Here is a 16,573-nt window from a genome sequence, read left to right on the forward strand (position 1 = left end):
AAACATGAACTGCTCTGACAACAAACAGTACATGTTTGATTTCTCTAGAATCTCTTGAATTTGTTTAGTATATGTTTATCATGTTTATATTTATACAATTCAGGTTAAGGGTTCGTTTGAACCTAAATTATAGGTTAAGAACTCGAACTTGGTTGCATAAATGATTGGGTTTTTGGCAAGCTTATGCTTATATTTTTTTACTTAATTGATCAGATTTTTGTCTCCAAAACTTCTAGTATTCGGTTCTAGTTTTGGGATAATTGAATTTTCTTCATTGACAACCAAGGCTGATACAAAGGGAAGCTAAAGACAATAAAAGGCTAAACAAAACATAAGAAAACAAGAACAGTAGACTAAACAAAGAGCAGCATAGCTCAACAGAGAAAGCTGACAGTATCCACCCTTGAAACCCCCAGTTTTGACCATTTACAGGCTTATCATGCTGACGGTATCAGATAAGCAATGTGTCTGGATTTTGATAGCGTCAGGCTGAGTAGTTTCCTTCTTTTGGGGACAGTGCATTTGTCTGAATTCTTTCTCTTTACCGAAATGTGTTCATTTAACTGGATCAAGCCGATCACAGCAACCGAGTCTGTTTTTAACATAAGGATTCAGAATTAACCCCCGGGTTGTTTCTACTTTCTAGCTCCTGCTGATCTGTATTTGTAGCGCATGGCCCAGAAAAGGTAATGCAAGAAATTCAATGAGCTAAGCAAGCACATAAGCCAGTAGAATCTTTCCAGATGGTAGTGGTTGATCGTATGACCAGAGAGCCATGGCTTGTGGCCTGAGTCATCCGTGACATTGTTTACCATCGATACAATCACCGAGCTCAAATAATACCCCATTGCCAGTGATACCCAGGAAAGAGATGTGGCCAACGATCTCATGCTTGAAGGCGCCTCAGTGAAGAAAAATTCGAGTAACCCCGCCAAGGTGAAAAGATCTGCTGACCCAAGGAACAAGTACTGCAAAGCAATCCAGAAAAATGTAATGGGTAATGGGTTGGTTGAGTCAAGTCGGCCTGAGTCAGTTGCCACTCTCTTTCGCTTGATTTCGACAAGAGCTGCCACAGCCATGGCTATTATGGAAAGAAATAAACCGATTCCAATTCGTTGCAGATGAGTAATCCCCATCTCGGTTTTGGTCACTCTCCGAGCAAATGGGATGATGAAGTGATCGTAAACTGGGGCAAGGATCATGATGAAGACTACGGGAAAAACTGGCAGGGAAGCTGGTGGGATTTTCAATGAACCAAGCTTGGTGTTCATGGTAGCAGCTTGTTCGACAGAAAATGTGGAAAGCTGAGCTAAGCAGCAGTTGAGAATAATGGTGCAAGCAAATATGGGAAGGATTTTTAGCACAATCTTCACTTCTTCTACTTGCCGCACTGAGCATTCAAGTGCTGGGTGAGCTGGCTTGTTCACCACTGCTCTGTTTAGGAATTTAAGGCTTTCTGTTGGGAGTTGATCCGGCTGCTGCTCACTTTGTTTGGCATTTTGTTCTGCTTCCTCGCTGGCTTCAGTTTGATGACAAGGGCTTGTTGCCAGGTTCGCAATGGCATTGCTTGGACTGCTGCTCATGCAACTGTTCAGCATAGCAGCAACCAAAACCTGTTCAAGTAAATCGCACACACACTTATTTCTTCCTTTCAGGAATGGAAACAAGGTAGAGTGTTTACTGGAAAATAAAGTTGCATTAGCATCCGAAGTTTACCTTGCAAATGGTTGTAATTGGGCTGCCAAACGGTATTTTGATCCTGTAAAATGTTGAGCCAGCGAGGAAGATTGGGATCGACAACAATATTGCAATGGTGGCGATGGCGAAACCCCACTCCCAGCCCTTGTTATCCTCAACCCACACAACAAACGTGACGGCAATAAGGGCACCACATGAAAGACAGAAGACAAAGTAGTTGAAGAAGGTCGATCTTTGCTTCCTTCCCTGCGGGGTGTTCTGATCAAACTGCTCAGCGCCATGCGTTGGTAAAGACCCTTTTATCCCTCCAACGCCAAGTGCCACAAGATAAAGGCCTATGAACAGCATAGCTGCTTTCCCACCCCCAACTTCTTGGCATGGAATGGAGGGGGTGGACGATGGATTGCACTCCGGAGGCTTTAAGGAAGGTGTCCGAGCTTGCATGGTAAGAATGATCAAGCCCTGTTTCAATGGCCGGTATGGGTTAGGCTTGTGAAATTAGCAAGTATATGTAATAATTATTAAACCATAAAAGGTTCTTCAAGTCATGCATATGAAGAATTGAAACTTCCATTCCAATTTCTTTTTTCGACAAGGTTAAACTTATTTTCAAGTGTTTCTCAAACGCCCAGGTTTGGGCGCTCGCGAAAGTGTGGATTAACAATATCAAACTCAACTAAGAAGGCCTTGGTAGATAGGCCTGGATCAGCCTGGACCAAACCAAATTCCCCAATTTCCCTATCTGATTTCCAGATCCGAAAGCCTGCAGCATTTGCCTAAAGACTCAGAGAAAAGGTCCAAATAGATAATTGGGGTCACTTAAAATCATCCAATTAAGATCAAGAAATCAACAAACAGTGGGTCCCTCCATCTCGTGGTAAGCCACACAGACACACGTACACAGTTTTGGACTGCCCTACTCTGAACCGTCATTGGAAAGAAGATGGGCTGTTGGCTGCTCGGCTTGGAAGGGTGCACGTGGGCAATGGTTCTGAATTCAGTAGGCTCCCAAGTTTCACTCGAGTCTGTCTAAGTAGTAGCCACACACGTGGTTCATGGACCTGCATCAAATTAGAAACTATTCCTACATATGGTTTTTTGTACTTTTGGATGAAAATCCCATTTAAAGATAGGCATTGATTTGATTTTCCGCTTTTTCTCCACTTACCATACGGACATTGGTAGATCAAAATTACCGTATCTCAGACGTAGACAATACCAGGTCGTGGGACAAACGTGTCCTCCAGCACCCTAAGGGTGCAACCATTTTGACAGTCAATGATGGCACGTGTCGAGCAAAATCTCTTACCACCTGTCATGCTGTGCCTTAATCATGTGCTTCAAACAGGGACATGATTTTCAAAGCAACAAGACAGGATAGATGTCGCTATCTTGCTAAAATTGAGAAAAGGAAGTTTCTCTTGTCGTAAGACGCGACACAAATATTTTAAAAACGGGTCCCCCCTTCCCTCCCCCTCACCCCCTTAAGGCCCCCCAGCCCCAAGGCGTTGGCTCTGATTGGATACGTTTTCTATGAATTGTATCCCCGGGGACCCCTCTCCGACACCCGTCTGAACTTACCATTTATTTGCCTACATCAAATGATAATTTGATGCTTTTTTGAGGAAAATTATCATTTCAAAACCTAACTGTAACTAACATAACCACTAGTTTCTGGATTTTTTTACCATGTGATGAGAGATTGAAACAGACCCTTTTTGTTTGTTTTTCTTCTTCTTTCTGAGTTTTTTTGAATGATGGTAATTGGGTTTTGATTCTTTTTGGGGTTTGACAGCAGATAGAGAGAGAGAGAAATTTATGAACATTTATCACAAGGCCTCGATAGTTGTACCTAGACAGACGGTGTTCCTTGGATCTACAGACCAAAGTCTCAGGGGGGTGACGGCCCCAACCTTTAATGCTTGCACACTCAGATTTTTGCCAGTGTCTGTTTTTTTTTTTTTGTATATGTTGCATTTAAAATGGCTATCCTTCATGCAAAGTTTACACCTTTTTGGTTTCTCAAAAAATCACAATGCGGAAGAAATGCAAGAATGGAACAAGAATTTACATAATTTGAAGTAACAAAAAAGAAAGAAATGTTAAGGTTTGGTGTTGAATGATTACCAGGAATTCGATGAGTGCGCTTATCAGGTAGATGTGATAAGTAGTGAAGAAAGCGTCAGATAAGAAGCCTCCAAGCAGAGCCAGAAGGAAAGCTGTCCCCATGAAATTGGTAACATTGTTTGCCGATTTGGAGGGAGATAAGTGCATGTACTTCGACAGATACAGCACCAGGTTGCTGGCATTTGCCAAGTACGCCAGGTTCTCCAGCACTTCCGCAACTATACAGTACAAATTTATCACTGAAACACATCAGACAGAGAGAGAGAGAACAAACAAAAACAGCCTGCGGAAGCTGACTGATATTTGAATTGTGTCAAAACTGAAAAGCAAGAAGCAAAAGAAAGGCTTTGGGGGAATTTGGTTGTTAATTACCCAAGACAAAGGAAGCAGCAAGCATGCCACCACGTCGGCCTCTCAAAGCAGGTCGATTCCTCCAATCCACATAGCCTTCCCAACTGCTATCCTCGTGTCCTCCTTCCTGTGGGAAAACACAAAAGCAAAAAGAAAAAACAAAACTCTAGAATTAGGAGTAAGAAAGCAATACAGGTTTCTCGCCTGTTGTTTGATAAAGCAAAAGCAAGAACAAGGAGAGTGAGTTGGAGGACAACATAAAAGGAGAACCAAAAAAATAGAAAAAAAGGGGAACCCACCATTGCTCTTTCTCTGTTTCACCCTCCCTTTTTCAACTTGGGGTAAGTGTATTGGATCTCAGGTGAGAGAAGAACTTTGATTACAAAAGCAAGGTGATGACTGGTGGGGGGGGGGGGGGGGGGGGGGGGTATTTAAAGAGTGGGGGAGGGAAGGGCATTGGATTCAGCTTGGGAGGAGAGAATGGTCTTAGACCCTTTAGAAAATGACTTTGATCGATTCCCCTTGGAACCTTTTCCATTACTAAGAATCCTTTCTTTTTTTATTTTATTTTTTCTTTCACAATTCTTTTTTTAATGCATTCAGAACTCCATGTGAAAACATTGTGAGGTAAGAACAAAAAACACAAAAAACAAAAGGGTTAGGTTCTTATCAAACATTGCTAGCGTCCTTATACAAAGATTAAAAATATGAATATATCTCCCCAAAAGGAGGAGAGAAGTATAAAAAAAAACCCCTTTCCACCCAAAGTAAAAAGAGAAATTAAACAGAAAACAAGGCACCCTTCCTCTCTTTCTTTCTTTCTTCCTTTGACTCTCAACAACAAAACCCAAATAACTTATATTAAATCATAAAGTTGTTCATGCCTCACCCTCCTAATTATATATAGTATGTTTGCTTTCATAAAATAGTAATGTTAAAAGGAGGCAATCTTTAATCTTCTTCTACCTTCTTTTGTTATACTATGTATATTGTTTGATTAGAATGTAATTAAGATAAAGAATAGATTCTTTAATCAGCGTTACACACGTAGCCAACATGATCCTTTAAGCTCAACCTTTGACTTGTCAACTCGGGAATTTATTTATGTGGGTGACTCTATAAACATTGGTTATAGAAGCTTAATACAAATGCATTTGTGACCGTCTGATTGTTAAGTATCTTTATCTCCCCAATATCATCAATTGCAAAGCCTGGATAAAAAGAAACAACGCAATTAGTTGAGTGGTAAATATACTATTCATTTCACGTATTATATATCGAACTATTAGAAATTCAATCAAGAAAGCGATGGGATATTCATCATATTTTTCGAACAACTAACGATTTGATTGATAAATCTATAAAAGAAAAGATTTACGTAATCAGAATTTGTTGTTCATATTTAGTTAATTTTGGACCATGGCTGGTGCTCCTTGATAATTTCCCAATGATTTGATTTTTTTATTTTTTCTAAAAAAGAAGCAATGTCTTTTCTTGTAGGTTAAAGACAGTATGTGTCATAAAGGATAGAAAAGTGAGTCAAAATTATGGTAGCTTTTTGAAGGACATACCCACCATCATCCACTTAGCCTGCCTAGTGATATGACCATGGACAGTGATCTTCTAAAGCTATCTATCTATCTATATATATATGACCTTAATTAGAACAAGAATTCTTCCTACCCAAAAATAAAAGAATTCTTGGGGGACTTTGAAAGCTAGCAGTAGCTTGACATGATAGAATTTTATTAGCACAATGGAGGAGTATTATATTGTTTCCATCGCCTTATTGTAAATTTGTGTTATAAGGTTTACAGTTATGGAAATGATAAGATTTTTTTTTTGTACAATTTGGTTGAAGTCAATCTACTAAAATCAAAGCACTTCTGCTTGATGATCTTACAATAATATAAAGCAGATAAACTTACTCAATCGGTCACTTACTCTCAATATTATATAAGTGCTATTCATATCAATTTTTTGTATGAGTATGAGAATTTTAATAGAGATATCTATTTCGAAAAATTTTTACTTTTATCAACTTATCTGCAGTGACATTTGTCTCTTTGAATATGTGCTTTAAAGATAAATTGATGATGGGCATTGGGAAATATGAGATTTATAATCATTTTGTGTGTGTGTGTGTGTCATAGTTTTTTCTTGGTAAAATTTGATTATCATCCCTTTAATTTAAAAGTCAAATTCTATCACTGTGTCTCTCTCATTATAAAGAAACCCCTCCCACCTTTTTCACTGATCTTATCATCTTCTTCGTCCAATCAAAGGAATAGCCTGAGCCATTGGATATCGGAACTGACTGCTGAACTCGTGAATCATTTTATCAATGGAATTCAATTGTCAACAATGCATATAAATCATGTTTTTCAAGCCCATCGTGTGATGTCTTGCTGTGTTGAACCAGTCCATGGGGTCCCGAAAACGTTTGTTTTTACAAATCTGGAAGCTCAACTATCAGTTGACGAAGCCAAATTGACCACAAAAACTCATTGGCTGATTCGTTGAAAGTCAATGGAAATTGCTAGCCTAAATCTTTTCGAACATTCTTCTAACATATATATAGTTTTTGATCATAGAGTAAAACCTGGTGCAAAGCATGTCAATTTTGCTTAACAGGCGGATTGAAAACTTAAAATTTTAACCATAAAAGTAACAAATCCAACATATTTTTAAAAAATTAATAATTTAACAAATAAATTATATAAAATCTTTGTTCAACGTCAATAAGATATGATGTTAATATTTGATTAAGATTCGAATAATTTTTGTTTTGCTTTCGAACATTATTGATGGGCTAATCAGAAAGTTTCTTCAGAAAGGAACAAACAAATTGGCAGTTAAATTTAATTTTAGAGCTCTTTAAGCCACAATTTTTTTTCTGCAGAATCTGTGCTGATAGCTATGATCACAATGATAAAAGGGAAAGCATTTTGGTCTCACAAATCAAAAGGATTCAAAGCTAAAAAGCAAGTTGCAGTTAGTTAAAAAGCATCATTAAGAACGTTCACACATTCCCACTCAGATTGTGACAAGACTCCCCTTTGCAGAATTCACCACTAATTGTAACATGATGAGGAGAAACCTGGGTCCTATAGACCAATAAAAAGATTATGGTTATCCTTGTTTTACCCAGATTTTTGCTTTGACTCCCTGATTTGTCCAATTAAAGCTCGCCCACAGATTGTTTTATAGGCTGCTAATCTTTCACCGCAAAACAGACAGAAACTGGAGAGAAACTATTAGCCATGAGGATCACGGGGGCCGAGAGGCTGGCTTTTCCTTTTCGATTCTACCAAAGATTTTGATAGCAATTCCTCAACTTGCATCCAATCAGAGTATGACACCGGATCAAATCCACGTCAGAAAGGTCTCTGTTCAGGACAGACAGGATTAAGACCGCTTGAAATTGTCTTTACGAACAACGTTTTTTCATGATCAAGGACTGCAATTTTGTTAAAGCTTGATGCTGATGAGTCTATTCCATGCACATGCTTGACAAGTTTTAGGAATTCGAAAGTAATATTACAAGCGAAGATAGACTTCCACTGTGTATTGTCTTCATTTGACTTCAAAAATTAAAGAGATGAAAGAATTCGTTGCATACAGATGCCTTGGCAATTACCTTGAAACGTGAAGAAGTTATGACCCAAAGCAGCTAATTGCCTGCATTTGCGAGAAGCACTTACACTGTTCCACATATACAATGGTTGGTAGCTGAAAATGATTTTTAATCAAAGTCCATGGATTGTTAGGCACGCATGCTTCCTTATTTTGCTTAGGTTAAGAACTAATTTAATTTTGTTGTTTTCTACATATAGGTCTATAGATTTCTAATTATTAATAATAACAGAGTTTTGTTGTGCTTCTTGAATTTTTTAAATAAAACTTTGAATTCAAATTCTAATGTATAAGTTTCTTTTAAAGGTAATTAAAAGTTTCATTAAGTACAAATATTACAAAAACTATCCTGTAAAACAGTTGTGATGCAGGATCGTATAAGAATGGACATAAAAACTCCTTACTTTCCATGCAAAACTTGTGTATAGGAACAACATAAAACCAATCCAGTTGTTATGAGATCAAACAACAACAACAACATCCAATCCCACATTAATAAATCGGCAAAGCAGAAATTTAATCTGTCAATAATATTTTTGTATAAAATGTTGCAATAGTTGAAATATAGATAAAATTAATGATTTCAATGTATTAAACGAAGATATCACTTAATATATATAATAATCTTTATAAGTATTCTTAAAAACACATAAAAAAACCTTTTTTTTCCATCGAATTAAATATATATATATATATATATATATATATCCTTTTCCTCGTCAAGTCAAAAAAAAAAACAAGATATTTTGCACGGAAAAGAAATTAAAGTAAAGGGGGCCACATGTATATATAAGACAACAAATTATATAAGCAAGCTAGGAATTTAATAAGCTAAGCTTGGAATGCTTGGAAATATGCAGAGAAACAAGGGAGGGAAAGGGTGCTTTGAACATCAAGGAAAAAGACGAACCAAAACAAGCCAAAGTCTACACTTTCTCACTCGTGAAGGTGACACTGATACCCACCCCAAAATGCACGTCACTGTGTGGAGCAAACAGCTCAGCTCAGCTCTTCCCTTCATTATTTATTTAATTAATTACGAAGTCGATTTATGTTCAAGTGATCATGCCTTTGAGCTGAGCATATCCGATGAACTTGTGGGCTAAGGGGGGCTTATCCTTAAAAACATATCAATTTCCTGCCACAACCGGCATTTTTCTGCACCCATGTGAGCGTGAGGTGTGCGCCCCTGGGCGGAGTCGCCATCTCAATCTATTCCTTCTACAGTTTCGGACGTTGTCGTGCATGTAATACAGACCTAATTTTTACATTGCGGCTGGGAATTATAAATTCTTTGACAAGAAAGCTACGTTTGCCTCGTGAATATGTTAGCGTAGATATCTCATTTTGTCCAGATTTTTTTATAAGATTTTAAAATAATATATTTGATTTAGTTTATTTATTTATTCGTAAGATTGATTGTGATTTCAATTCACGTCGAATTGTCGAATTCTTGGACACGTACATTATAACCGTTACTAATGAAACATTATTTCTCCATTTTATCTTATCACTCCCCCTGCTTGGTCAATTCCATGCCTTCCATCGCAAAGGCAAGCTTAAAACAATGTACATTCTCATTAATCATGACAAGGAAAGATGCTAAAGTAGAGGCTAGGAAGTTACATACTCATGGATAGAATAAGGATGAGATATTCTTAGAATCGATGAACAAACAGATGATGAGAACACGAAGAATGTTAACTTCCTGATGAAAATTAATATATGGTGGATGGAATCAACAGTGTATATATTCTCTGTACGTGGCTCATGTAGGAATCAAATAGCCTGGAAATTCTTAGCAAAAAAACTTCAAAGGATATTGCAATCAAATACTCGCCAGCTAGCAAGAGAAATCTTATTCCCGACAGATAAACAAAACGAGCATCTCTATGACAGGAAGAGAAGACAGTAGATCAATTTTTTAGCCAACCCATTTATCTTTTTTTTTTTTTTCATTATGTGATCGGCAAATTTAAGGGTAGGGATACTTGAAAACGTCGTAATTTTAATTTTTCTAAAAAAAAAAAAGATAACAATCGTTAAATCAAATCTAAATTGTTCGATATATAAATCAAGCTGGATGTACAAACTTTGTTATATACTCCATATAGTTGGATTCTAAGTTTTCACACCATGGAGAGAGAATAAAAATGGAACTTGATTCAAAAAGCAAATTAAAAATGATGTACAAATAGTTCATCTTGTTGGATTAATCGGCCAATACTCAGAGGGATAATTTGACCCCAAAAAAAAATCCTATTCTTCAGCATTAATTTTGCATAAGAATTGTCATCATGACACACCTTGAAATATGCTTGACAAAAAAAGAAAAAAAAAACTTTATTATATATGCCTACCCAAAATTATATGAATTCTTATTAGATAAGAGATGGCAGATGTAAATGCTTTTAATATTTAGTATTGGTTCTATTAATAAGTTTGGTTTAAGTATAAAAATTTCCTATTTTTATTTAAAATATATTGCAAACAACTAAGCAAAGCAAAGATCAATCTTCACTTAAATCTAATTGGTCGATGTTAATTTAAAGCTTAAGCAAAGGTGGTGCATTGACTTTGTGTGGATCTCAGGTTAGTTGACTCTAAAATAATCCTAGATTCTTGCTAATTGATTATCATAATCATGGCCAGAGATGCTTAACTATTTTTGAAGCATTGCCAATGACTTTTGGCAGCATTAAAATTTGCTCGAAATAATTAATATTGTTATCATTTTAATTCTCGAATTCCAACTGAATTATTCTTTCCATCTATATTTCTTTGTCCATCTTTTTTTTTCGAAATGACTTAAAATGAATTTTTTTTTACACTTAATACTTTTACTTTTTTATATTATAAATTTATGTTTCATATTTTTTTTTATTTTTTCATATAAAAACATTGAAGATCTATAATATAAAAAAGTTTCAAATTTTAATATAAAATATATCAAAATTAAAACTTTTATCTTAATTTACGTGAAATTAAAATATAAACATTTAGAGACGGCGAGAATATTTCTTTTCTCCATTTGACTTTTTTTGGTACGAATTAATATATATGTGTACAACACACCTTCAAATTAAATACTATATAGCTGTTAAGGTTAGAAACCTAAGACAATTAAGCATATTTCTGTATACTTTGTTATAGAAAACATTGTCATAATGTGCCACACCACAATGTATGCAAGTCAACAAGAATCTTAGAATTATAGAATCCATTTAGCCCAAAAACAAAATTTTTTTTCTGCCTTTTTTATTGTCTAATAATGATAAAAACCTAGCTAAGTTAACATGCAAATGCACCATAAAACCATATGTGTTGATGCCAAGAATTTAGCAAATGTTAAATGCAATTTTCTCTTTTTATGGATTTAATTAAATCTTTAAACAATTTAAAAAAGGAGGAAATAAATTACAATGCTTTGTTATAGTATTCTTTACTCTTCAATTCCCAAGAAAAGAAAACTTCACTTCTCCCCTGAAAGTCGGTGATGCTTTGTTTAAATCCAATGCAAATTCATTTAATAATATGGTCATCAATTTTTAATTATAACGTAATTATTTCCTTAATGATCCAAAGGATTAGGTGATAAACATTGATGCTCCTTAATTAATTAAATATAGAATATAGTTATTCTATTTAACTATATACAGATTGAATTGCATTTATATACATACTTTATGATTTTCTTATGTATATTTTCATAATAAATTTTCACTTTTATTATGATCTTTAATTAGCTATCCAAATGAAGTGTCAGCAAAGTCCTAACCTCTTGACATTTTCTATGGAAAATTTCAATTGCTAACCTCCAAATTAAAAATTGGGGGTCTGATTAAAGAAGAAAAGGGTTCCTATCTCTAATGTTAATTAATTCAAAGCAGCCAGTGCAGAAGTAAAGGATACTAATAAAGAACTGTTGAATTAAGTTACAATTTTGTTGATTTTATATTTATATATTTTAGACGTGCAAGGATTAATCTTACTGAAAATCCCAATTGGCAGAAACTTGGAAATGTAAGCAATAGTGATGTTCAAGATCTTTGAACATTGACTTAATTTGCATGTATTTTCAGATTAATTCTGTCCTTAAAAGTTTTTTTCCTTGATTTATTGCTTACTCGTCTATGACAATGAAGTTTTCAGCATTGAAATATAGCCCATTTCCTTTGGCAGCATTAGATTTCAATTTTTCAATAATAATATTATCTTGCTTTTGAGTTTTCAACTCAAGATATTGTTACATATAATAAACTCGGGCTTTAATTACACTCATTTACATTTTCAAATGTATTTTTTTCATCTTTAATAGTAATTAATAAAGTGTGGTCATCACTACTGTATGCAACTTCTATAATCATATTCTATTCAAAATAGTGTTAAAAACTTGCATGACATAATCAAATTTATAGGATTGCTATTAAAAGGTAAAAAGAATGTAATTAAGAAGACTGTTAACAACATTACGGGAGAAAAAAATACATACTCGAAAGTTAAATTTATTGTAGTGTTTTTCCTGTTACGGGTGAAAACATTTCGAGACCGAGGACAAAAACACTAAACCCTAACCAGCAATATTGCCACAAGGTATGGATCATGGCAAGAAGAATGCATCTTTTCTAGAATGCAATTTGGCTTTGGCATTAGTTTTGATTTGACTGCAACAAAGGAGAAGAAGGGTAGAAGAGTTTTGTTGGAAACCTGCTTTGGTTCTAAAGTTTATGCTAGGAAAAAGATGGGGTTGAACTAGATATTTATGCTCTTATCAAAAAGCCTATGATATTCTGTTCTTTTTCTTTTCTAAGGTTAGGTATGAAGGGTTTGTCATGGGTCCATTTACAGCAAACTTCCAAGTTTCAAACTCTCTAACTCTTTAAGCAATTCCCTCACGTGGGGTAGCTAGCTCAGTACTTTTCAATTGAACAAAGTCTTGAAAATGTCATGGGAGGAGGAAGTGGGATTCCGCTGGATTTGGTTTGGGAAGATATAGTTCAGTAATTGTATGCCAAAAGAGGGCCAATTCTTCTGCTTTTCTTTAAAGGTTTAATAGGAGGACCTAACAGCAACAATGCAATTCACACCGCTGGGGATTTTTCACGAAAAGGGAATCCAAACTTCCACTATACAGAAACCTTTTGGTCTTATATATGTTATTCAAAGAACAAATTAAAGAGAACCAACCAAGTATATGAATGAACCTTGATTAATCCCCAAAGCTTTTACTTTTCAAAGATAAATACTCTTTTTCCTTTGATTTGCAGTTCGTTTCTGTGGTTCTTTCTGCATCTGCAAAGGGGTAGGCTTCTTGACTAATTTCATTGATGTATTCAGTTGATATTTGCGTGGAGGCTTCTCCTTTGTGCTTTTCACATACTTCATTGAGATAAAGGAGTGATTCAAAGACTAATACAGTCAGTTCAAGTCACGTTTACAAGTTAAATCGATTTGGAACATAATTTGGTTAGATTAAAAGAACCCAGATTTTCAAAAATAATCTAGAATGATAAATAAACTTTTTTCGTTCATTAAATGAGATCAATAAACTTAATTTGATTGTAACTCTTTAGTCAATGATAGATATGATCAATTGGATATAGACAGAGTATGTTCTTGTCATGACATCTTTGTTTGATTCTCTCGATCAGATTTACAACTTAATTAATAGTAATGTAAACATGTGATATTGTCGACTCGGACTGTGTATTCTTTCTATTGGACCATGGAGGAGGGATATTGGAGATGAAGGAAAGCGACTGCTTCGGTTTGAACCCAAGAATGAGCCCATCTCCCTTGATCCAAGCTACCCAATGGACTGATTGATGCCCACAAAGCAGTAATGAAAAGCCTGATCCATATCAACGGCACCCAACTAAACAATATATTTAGACAGATTAATTGAACTATATATAATATTTGATTCAATCTTGATATTAATATAATGTATTTGGTTTGGTTAGATTCGAGTTTTTTGTCTTATTAAATAAAAGAATAAAATAAAAACCTAAATTCAAAAGTTTCAAAGAAAGATTTAATATGACACGTAATGCAATCAATCAATCGAAAGCTTTCGAAAAATACGTGGTAGAGATTGAAAACACGTTTCGAGATCAAATATGATATAAGAGAATTTCTGAAGCCTGGATTGATTAGGCTAAGCTTTTTCATTTTGAAAATGCATGTTGGTGTTGATGATAATGATGGAGGCGACATCCTAAAGGGCAGGGCAAGAATGATGGGCATCGGGCTCAGTTCTTTGAGTGAGGCACAGTTAATACCTAGAAACCCATGTGGGATTGCTTACAAGCTAATCAAAGCAATATATCCTTGGTGACAAACATGATTAATTATCAGCTACCAGATATAATCAATCAACAATCATCCATCAACTGCAATTTTCTAGTATAAATGTTTCAATCCCCAGAAACCTAACTTTCTTAAAGTCATATCACACTCTTCTACTGGAGTACAGGTCATCCATCCAATGAATTGCTGTAATAATAGGAGTTTTCCAACTATATAAAATTGAAATCCGGTGGAAATTAGGTAGAAATTTGATGAAGAATAGTCAATAAGGCAGTGGGTGCCCAATTGTTTTTGTCTTATATAAGGTTTATTTCGATTTTTTCGATATTCAAACTCGAAATCTTAAAATTAAAAAATTTGGGTTCTTATGAGTGGAATTTGCTGTTCAATTGCAATAATATTCCAATGCCCATACCCCAAGTTCACTTTGTTCAAACCCTTAAGACAAATCAACAAAACCTTTTTTTGACCTAACCATTGCTAATATAGATGGAGACAAATGGGAAAATAGATGCTTCCAACTTGACCCAAGAAAAAGTACGGTACCCAATTGTTGTGCTTTAGAAAAGATGCTCGAACGACATAACACTCTTTTCGTCTCTAAATATTTGTTTCTTTTTTTCCGTCTCGTGAATGTATTTTTAAAACATTGAACCAATAAAAAGAAAGTCAGCCCAAGGATCATTCAAGTTTAATTAAATTAATCTTAATGATGCCATACCCCATTAGCTGACCAAGCATTTGAAGCCAAAATTGAGCATAATTTCTCCTTTGGGTTCTCATAAAAATCCAACAATTTCATGATTCCGATGAAAATAAAAAAAATTGGGAAAAAAGAAAATTCAGTTTGATCTTTTTTTTTTTTTGTAATTTGAAGAAAAGAGATTTGAATTCTATTTTTTAAATAAAAAATTATATATTAATTAATGAATCAAATAATCGATAATACTCTAGTATAAATTTAATCTAAGATTTGGATTTGAGGTTTAGAAAACTTATGACAACATTGTCTTGGAAAAACCTCAAGCAATGTGCAGCAACTGACCAATCCCTACTTGCATGTACTGTAGACCCACGAAGGGGGCTGCTATCGGACATTATCAAAATCAATTCCCAAACAAATAATTAAGCCTTCCCCCACGTCCAAATTATTAAAAAGAAAAACATGTTCACGTCTCAATCAGATTCTTTGACAGGATCATGTGCAACAAGCATATTGTCGAAATTAAAATTTTTATTTAAAATTATTTTTAAATTTATCAATAATGTATAAAATAATAATCTCAAAGTTATCATCTGACTCGATTGTGTAAATATTTAATTAATTAATTGAGTTTTAGGGAAATTAAAAGCTAGGATCGAAATAGCAAGATTTGCCAATTTTTTTTATTAACAATATTTTTTGCTCATTTTAGGCTTCCATGTTCCAACTGATATTAATTTATTAAATTAATATGAATAATTTTTAAGTCAATAAAATCTCGAAATTATAAGTGGCTTAAAATTTTATAGTGATGGATAATTCATTGTATCTTGAATTACTCAATCCGATTAAATAAGATTAAAATATTTTATAATCGAATTTAAATAGAATATTTAAAGATTTATAAACATGATTAAGTATGGATAAGAGATAAAATCAAAAGGTCAAAAGTGGATCAAAAGAAAGGCCAAAAAGAGAGATACCGAATAAGTGGAAAGAGATTGTTTTCTTGTGAGTGACTTAGCACTTATCAAGTTGATAAATAGTTTCGCATAAAATCCAATTTTTGTTGTTTTTGATTTCGACTTGGATTGGATTAGACAGATATTATCAGAAAGCAACACTTAAAATTAAATACAAAATTAGAAGTCGAAGAACTGTAGGCATTGAGACAATGGATATGTTGTATGAGTACGTGTGAGGGACTTGGTGGGGGTGGGATATGAGAATTGCAATCCAGCTAGGCCTCAAAGGGAACCCCTAGTGAAGTAAGAAAACATCATTTTCAGCCTCTACTTGCAGAGATGCTTTGCTTGGCAAAAGGGAAAAGAAAAGAGAAAAGAGAAAGAAACAACAAAAGAAATTCACCTTTGGTCCCCTTAGTAGGATCTGGTACAATTTTAATGTATAGAACTTTAGGGACTTTAGACTCTGCTGCTGCAACTGGTCTAAGTAGGAATGTTGAACAAGTCCAACTTTGCTACTTTACCCAAATTTAGAGAGAATAAGCAGCAAAAAGAACAGAATGAGAACCATTCACTCTCCCATGGAATCAAAAGGATTATTAGGTACATGTAGATTTCAATCTCAACTAGAAAGATCCTCCCCCTTTTGAATATAATGGAATGGACCTGAGAATATATACCTGTAGTCTTCTGCTTAATCAGCAGGGAAATGGCAAACCACCAGGTCACCACCACCAAGGAGAAATAAGCATTAACAGGGAATCAACTAAGATGCAAATGACAA

At 34.7% G+C, this 16,573-nt stretch overlaps 1 protein-coding gene across 1 annotated transcript; it reads right to left on the reverse strand.

Annotated features, from left to right (window-relative positions):
- Positions 1-249: 249 nt before the first annotated feature.
- On the reverse strand, positions 250-4,593 carry LOC18610491 (protein NRT1/ PTR FAMILY 4.6-like). Its single transcript, XM_007046178.3, has 5 exons — positions 4,476-4,593; positions 4,198-4,303; positions 3,826-4,043; positions 1,717-2,160; positions 250-1,613 (listed from the first exon to the last, which is right to left on the reverse strand). Exons 1-5 carry the CDS (start codon positions 4,476-4,478, stop codon positions 636-638), a joined length of 1,749 nt encoding a protein of 582 aa, XP_007046240.3. The 5' UTR covers positions 4,479-4,593; the 3' UTR covers positions 250-635.
- Between the last annotated feature and the right edge of the window lie 11,980 nt (positions 4,594-16,573).

This window comes from Theobroma cacao, chromosome 2, assembly GCF_053813885.1.
Source record: "Theobroma cacao isolate CCN51 chromosome 2, ASM5381388v1, whole genome shotgun sequence".
Classification (NCBI taxonomy): Eukaryota; Viridiplantae; Streptophyta; class Magnoliopsida; order Malvales; family Malvaceae; genus Theobroma; species Theobroma cacao.

Coding starts and splice junctions, on each gene's coding strand:
- LOC18610491 (XM_007046178.3), bottom strand. Junction 2,161..3,825: donor GCGCACTCATCGAATTCCTG/GTAATCATTCAA, acceptor CCATTGAAACAG/GGCTTGATCATTCTTACCAT. Junction 1,614..1,716: donor CAATTACAACCATTTGCAAG/GTAAACTTCGGA, acceptor TTACTTGAACAG/GTTTTGGTTGCTGCTATGCT.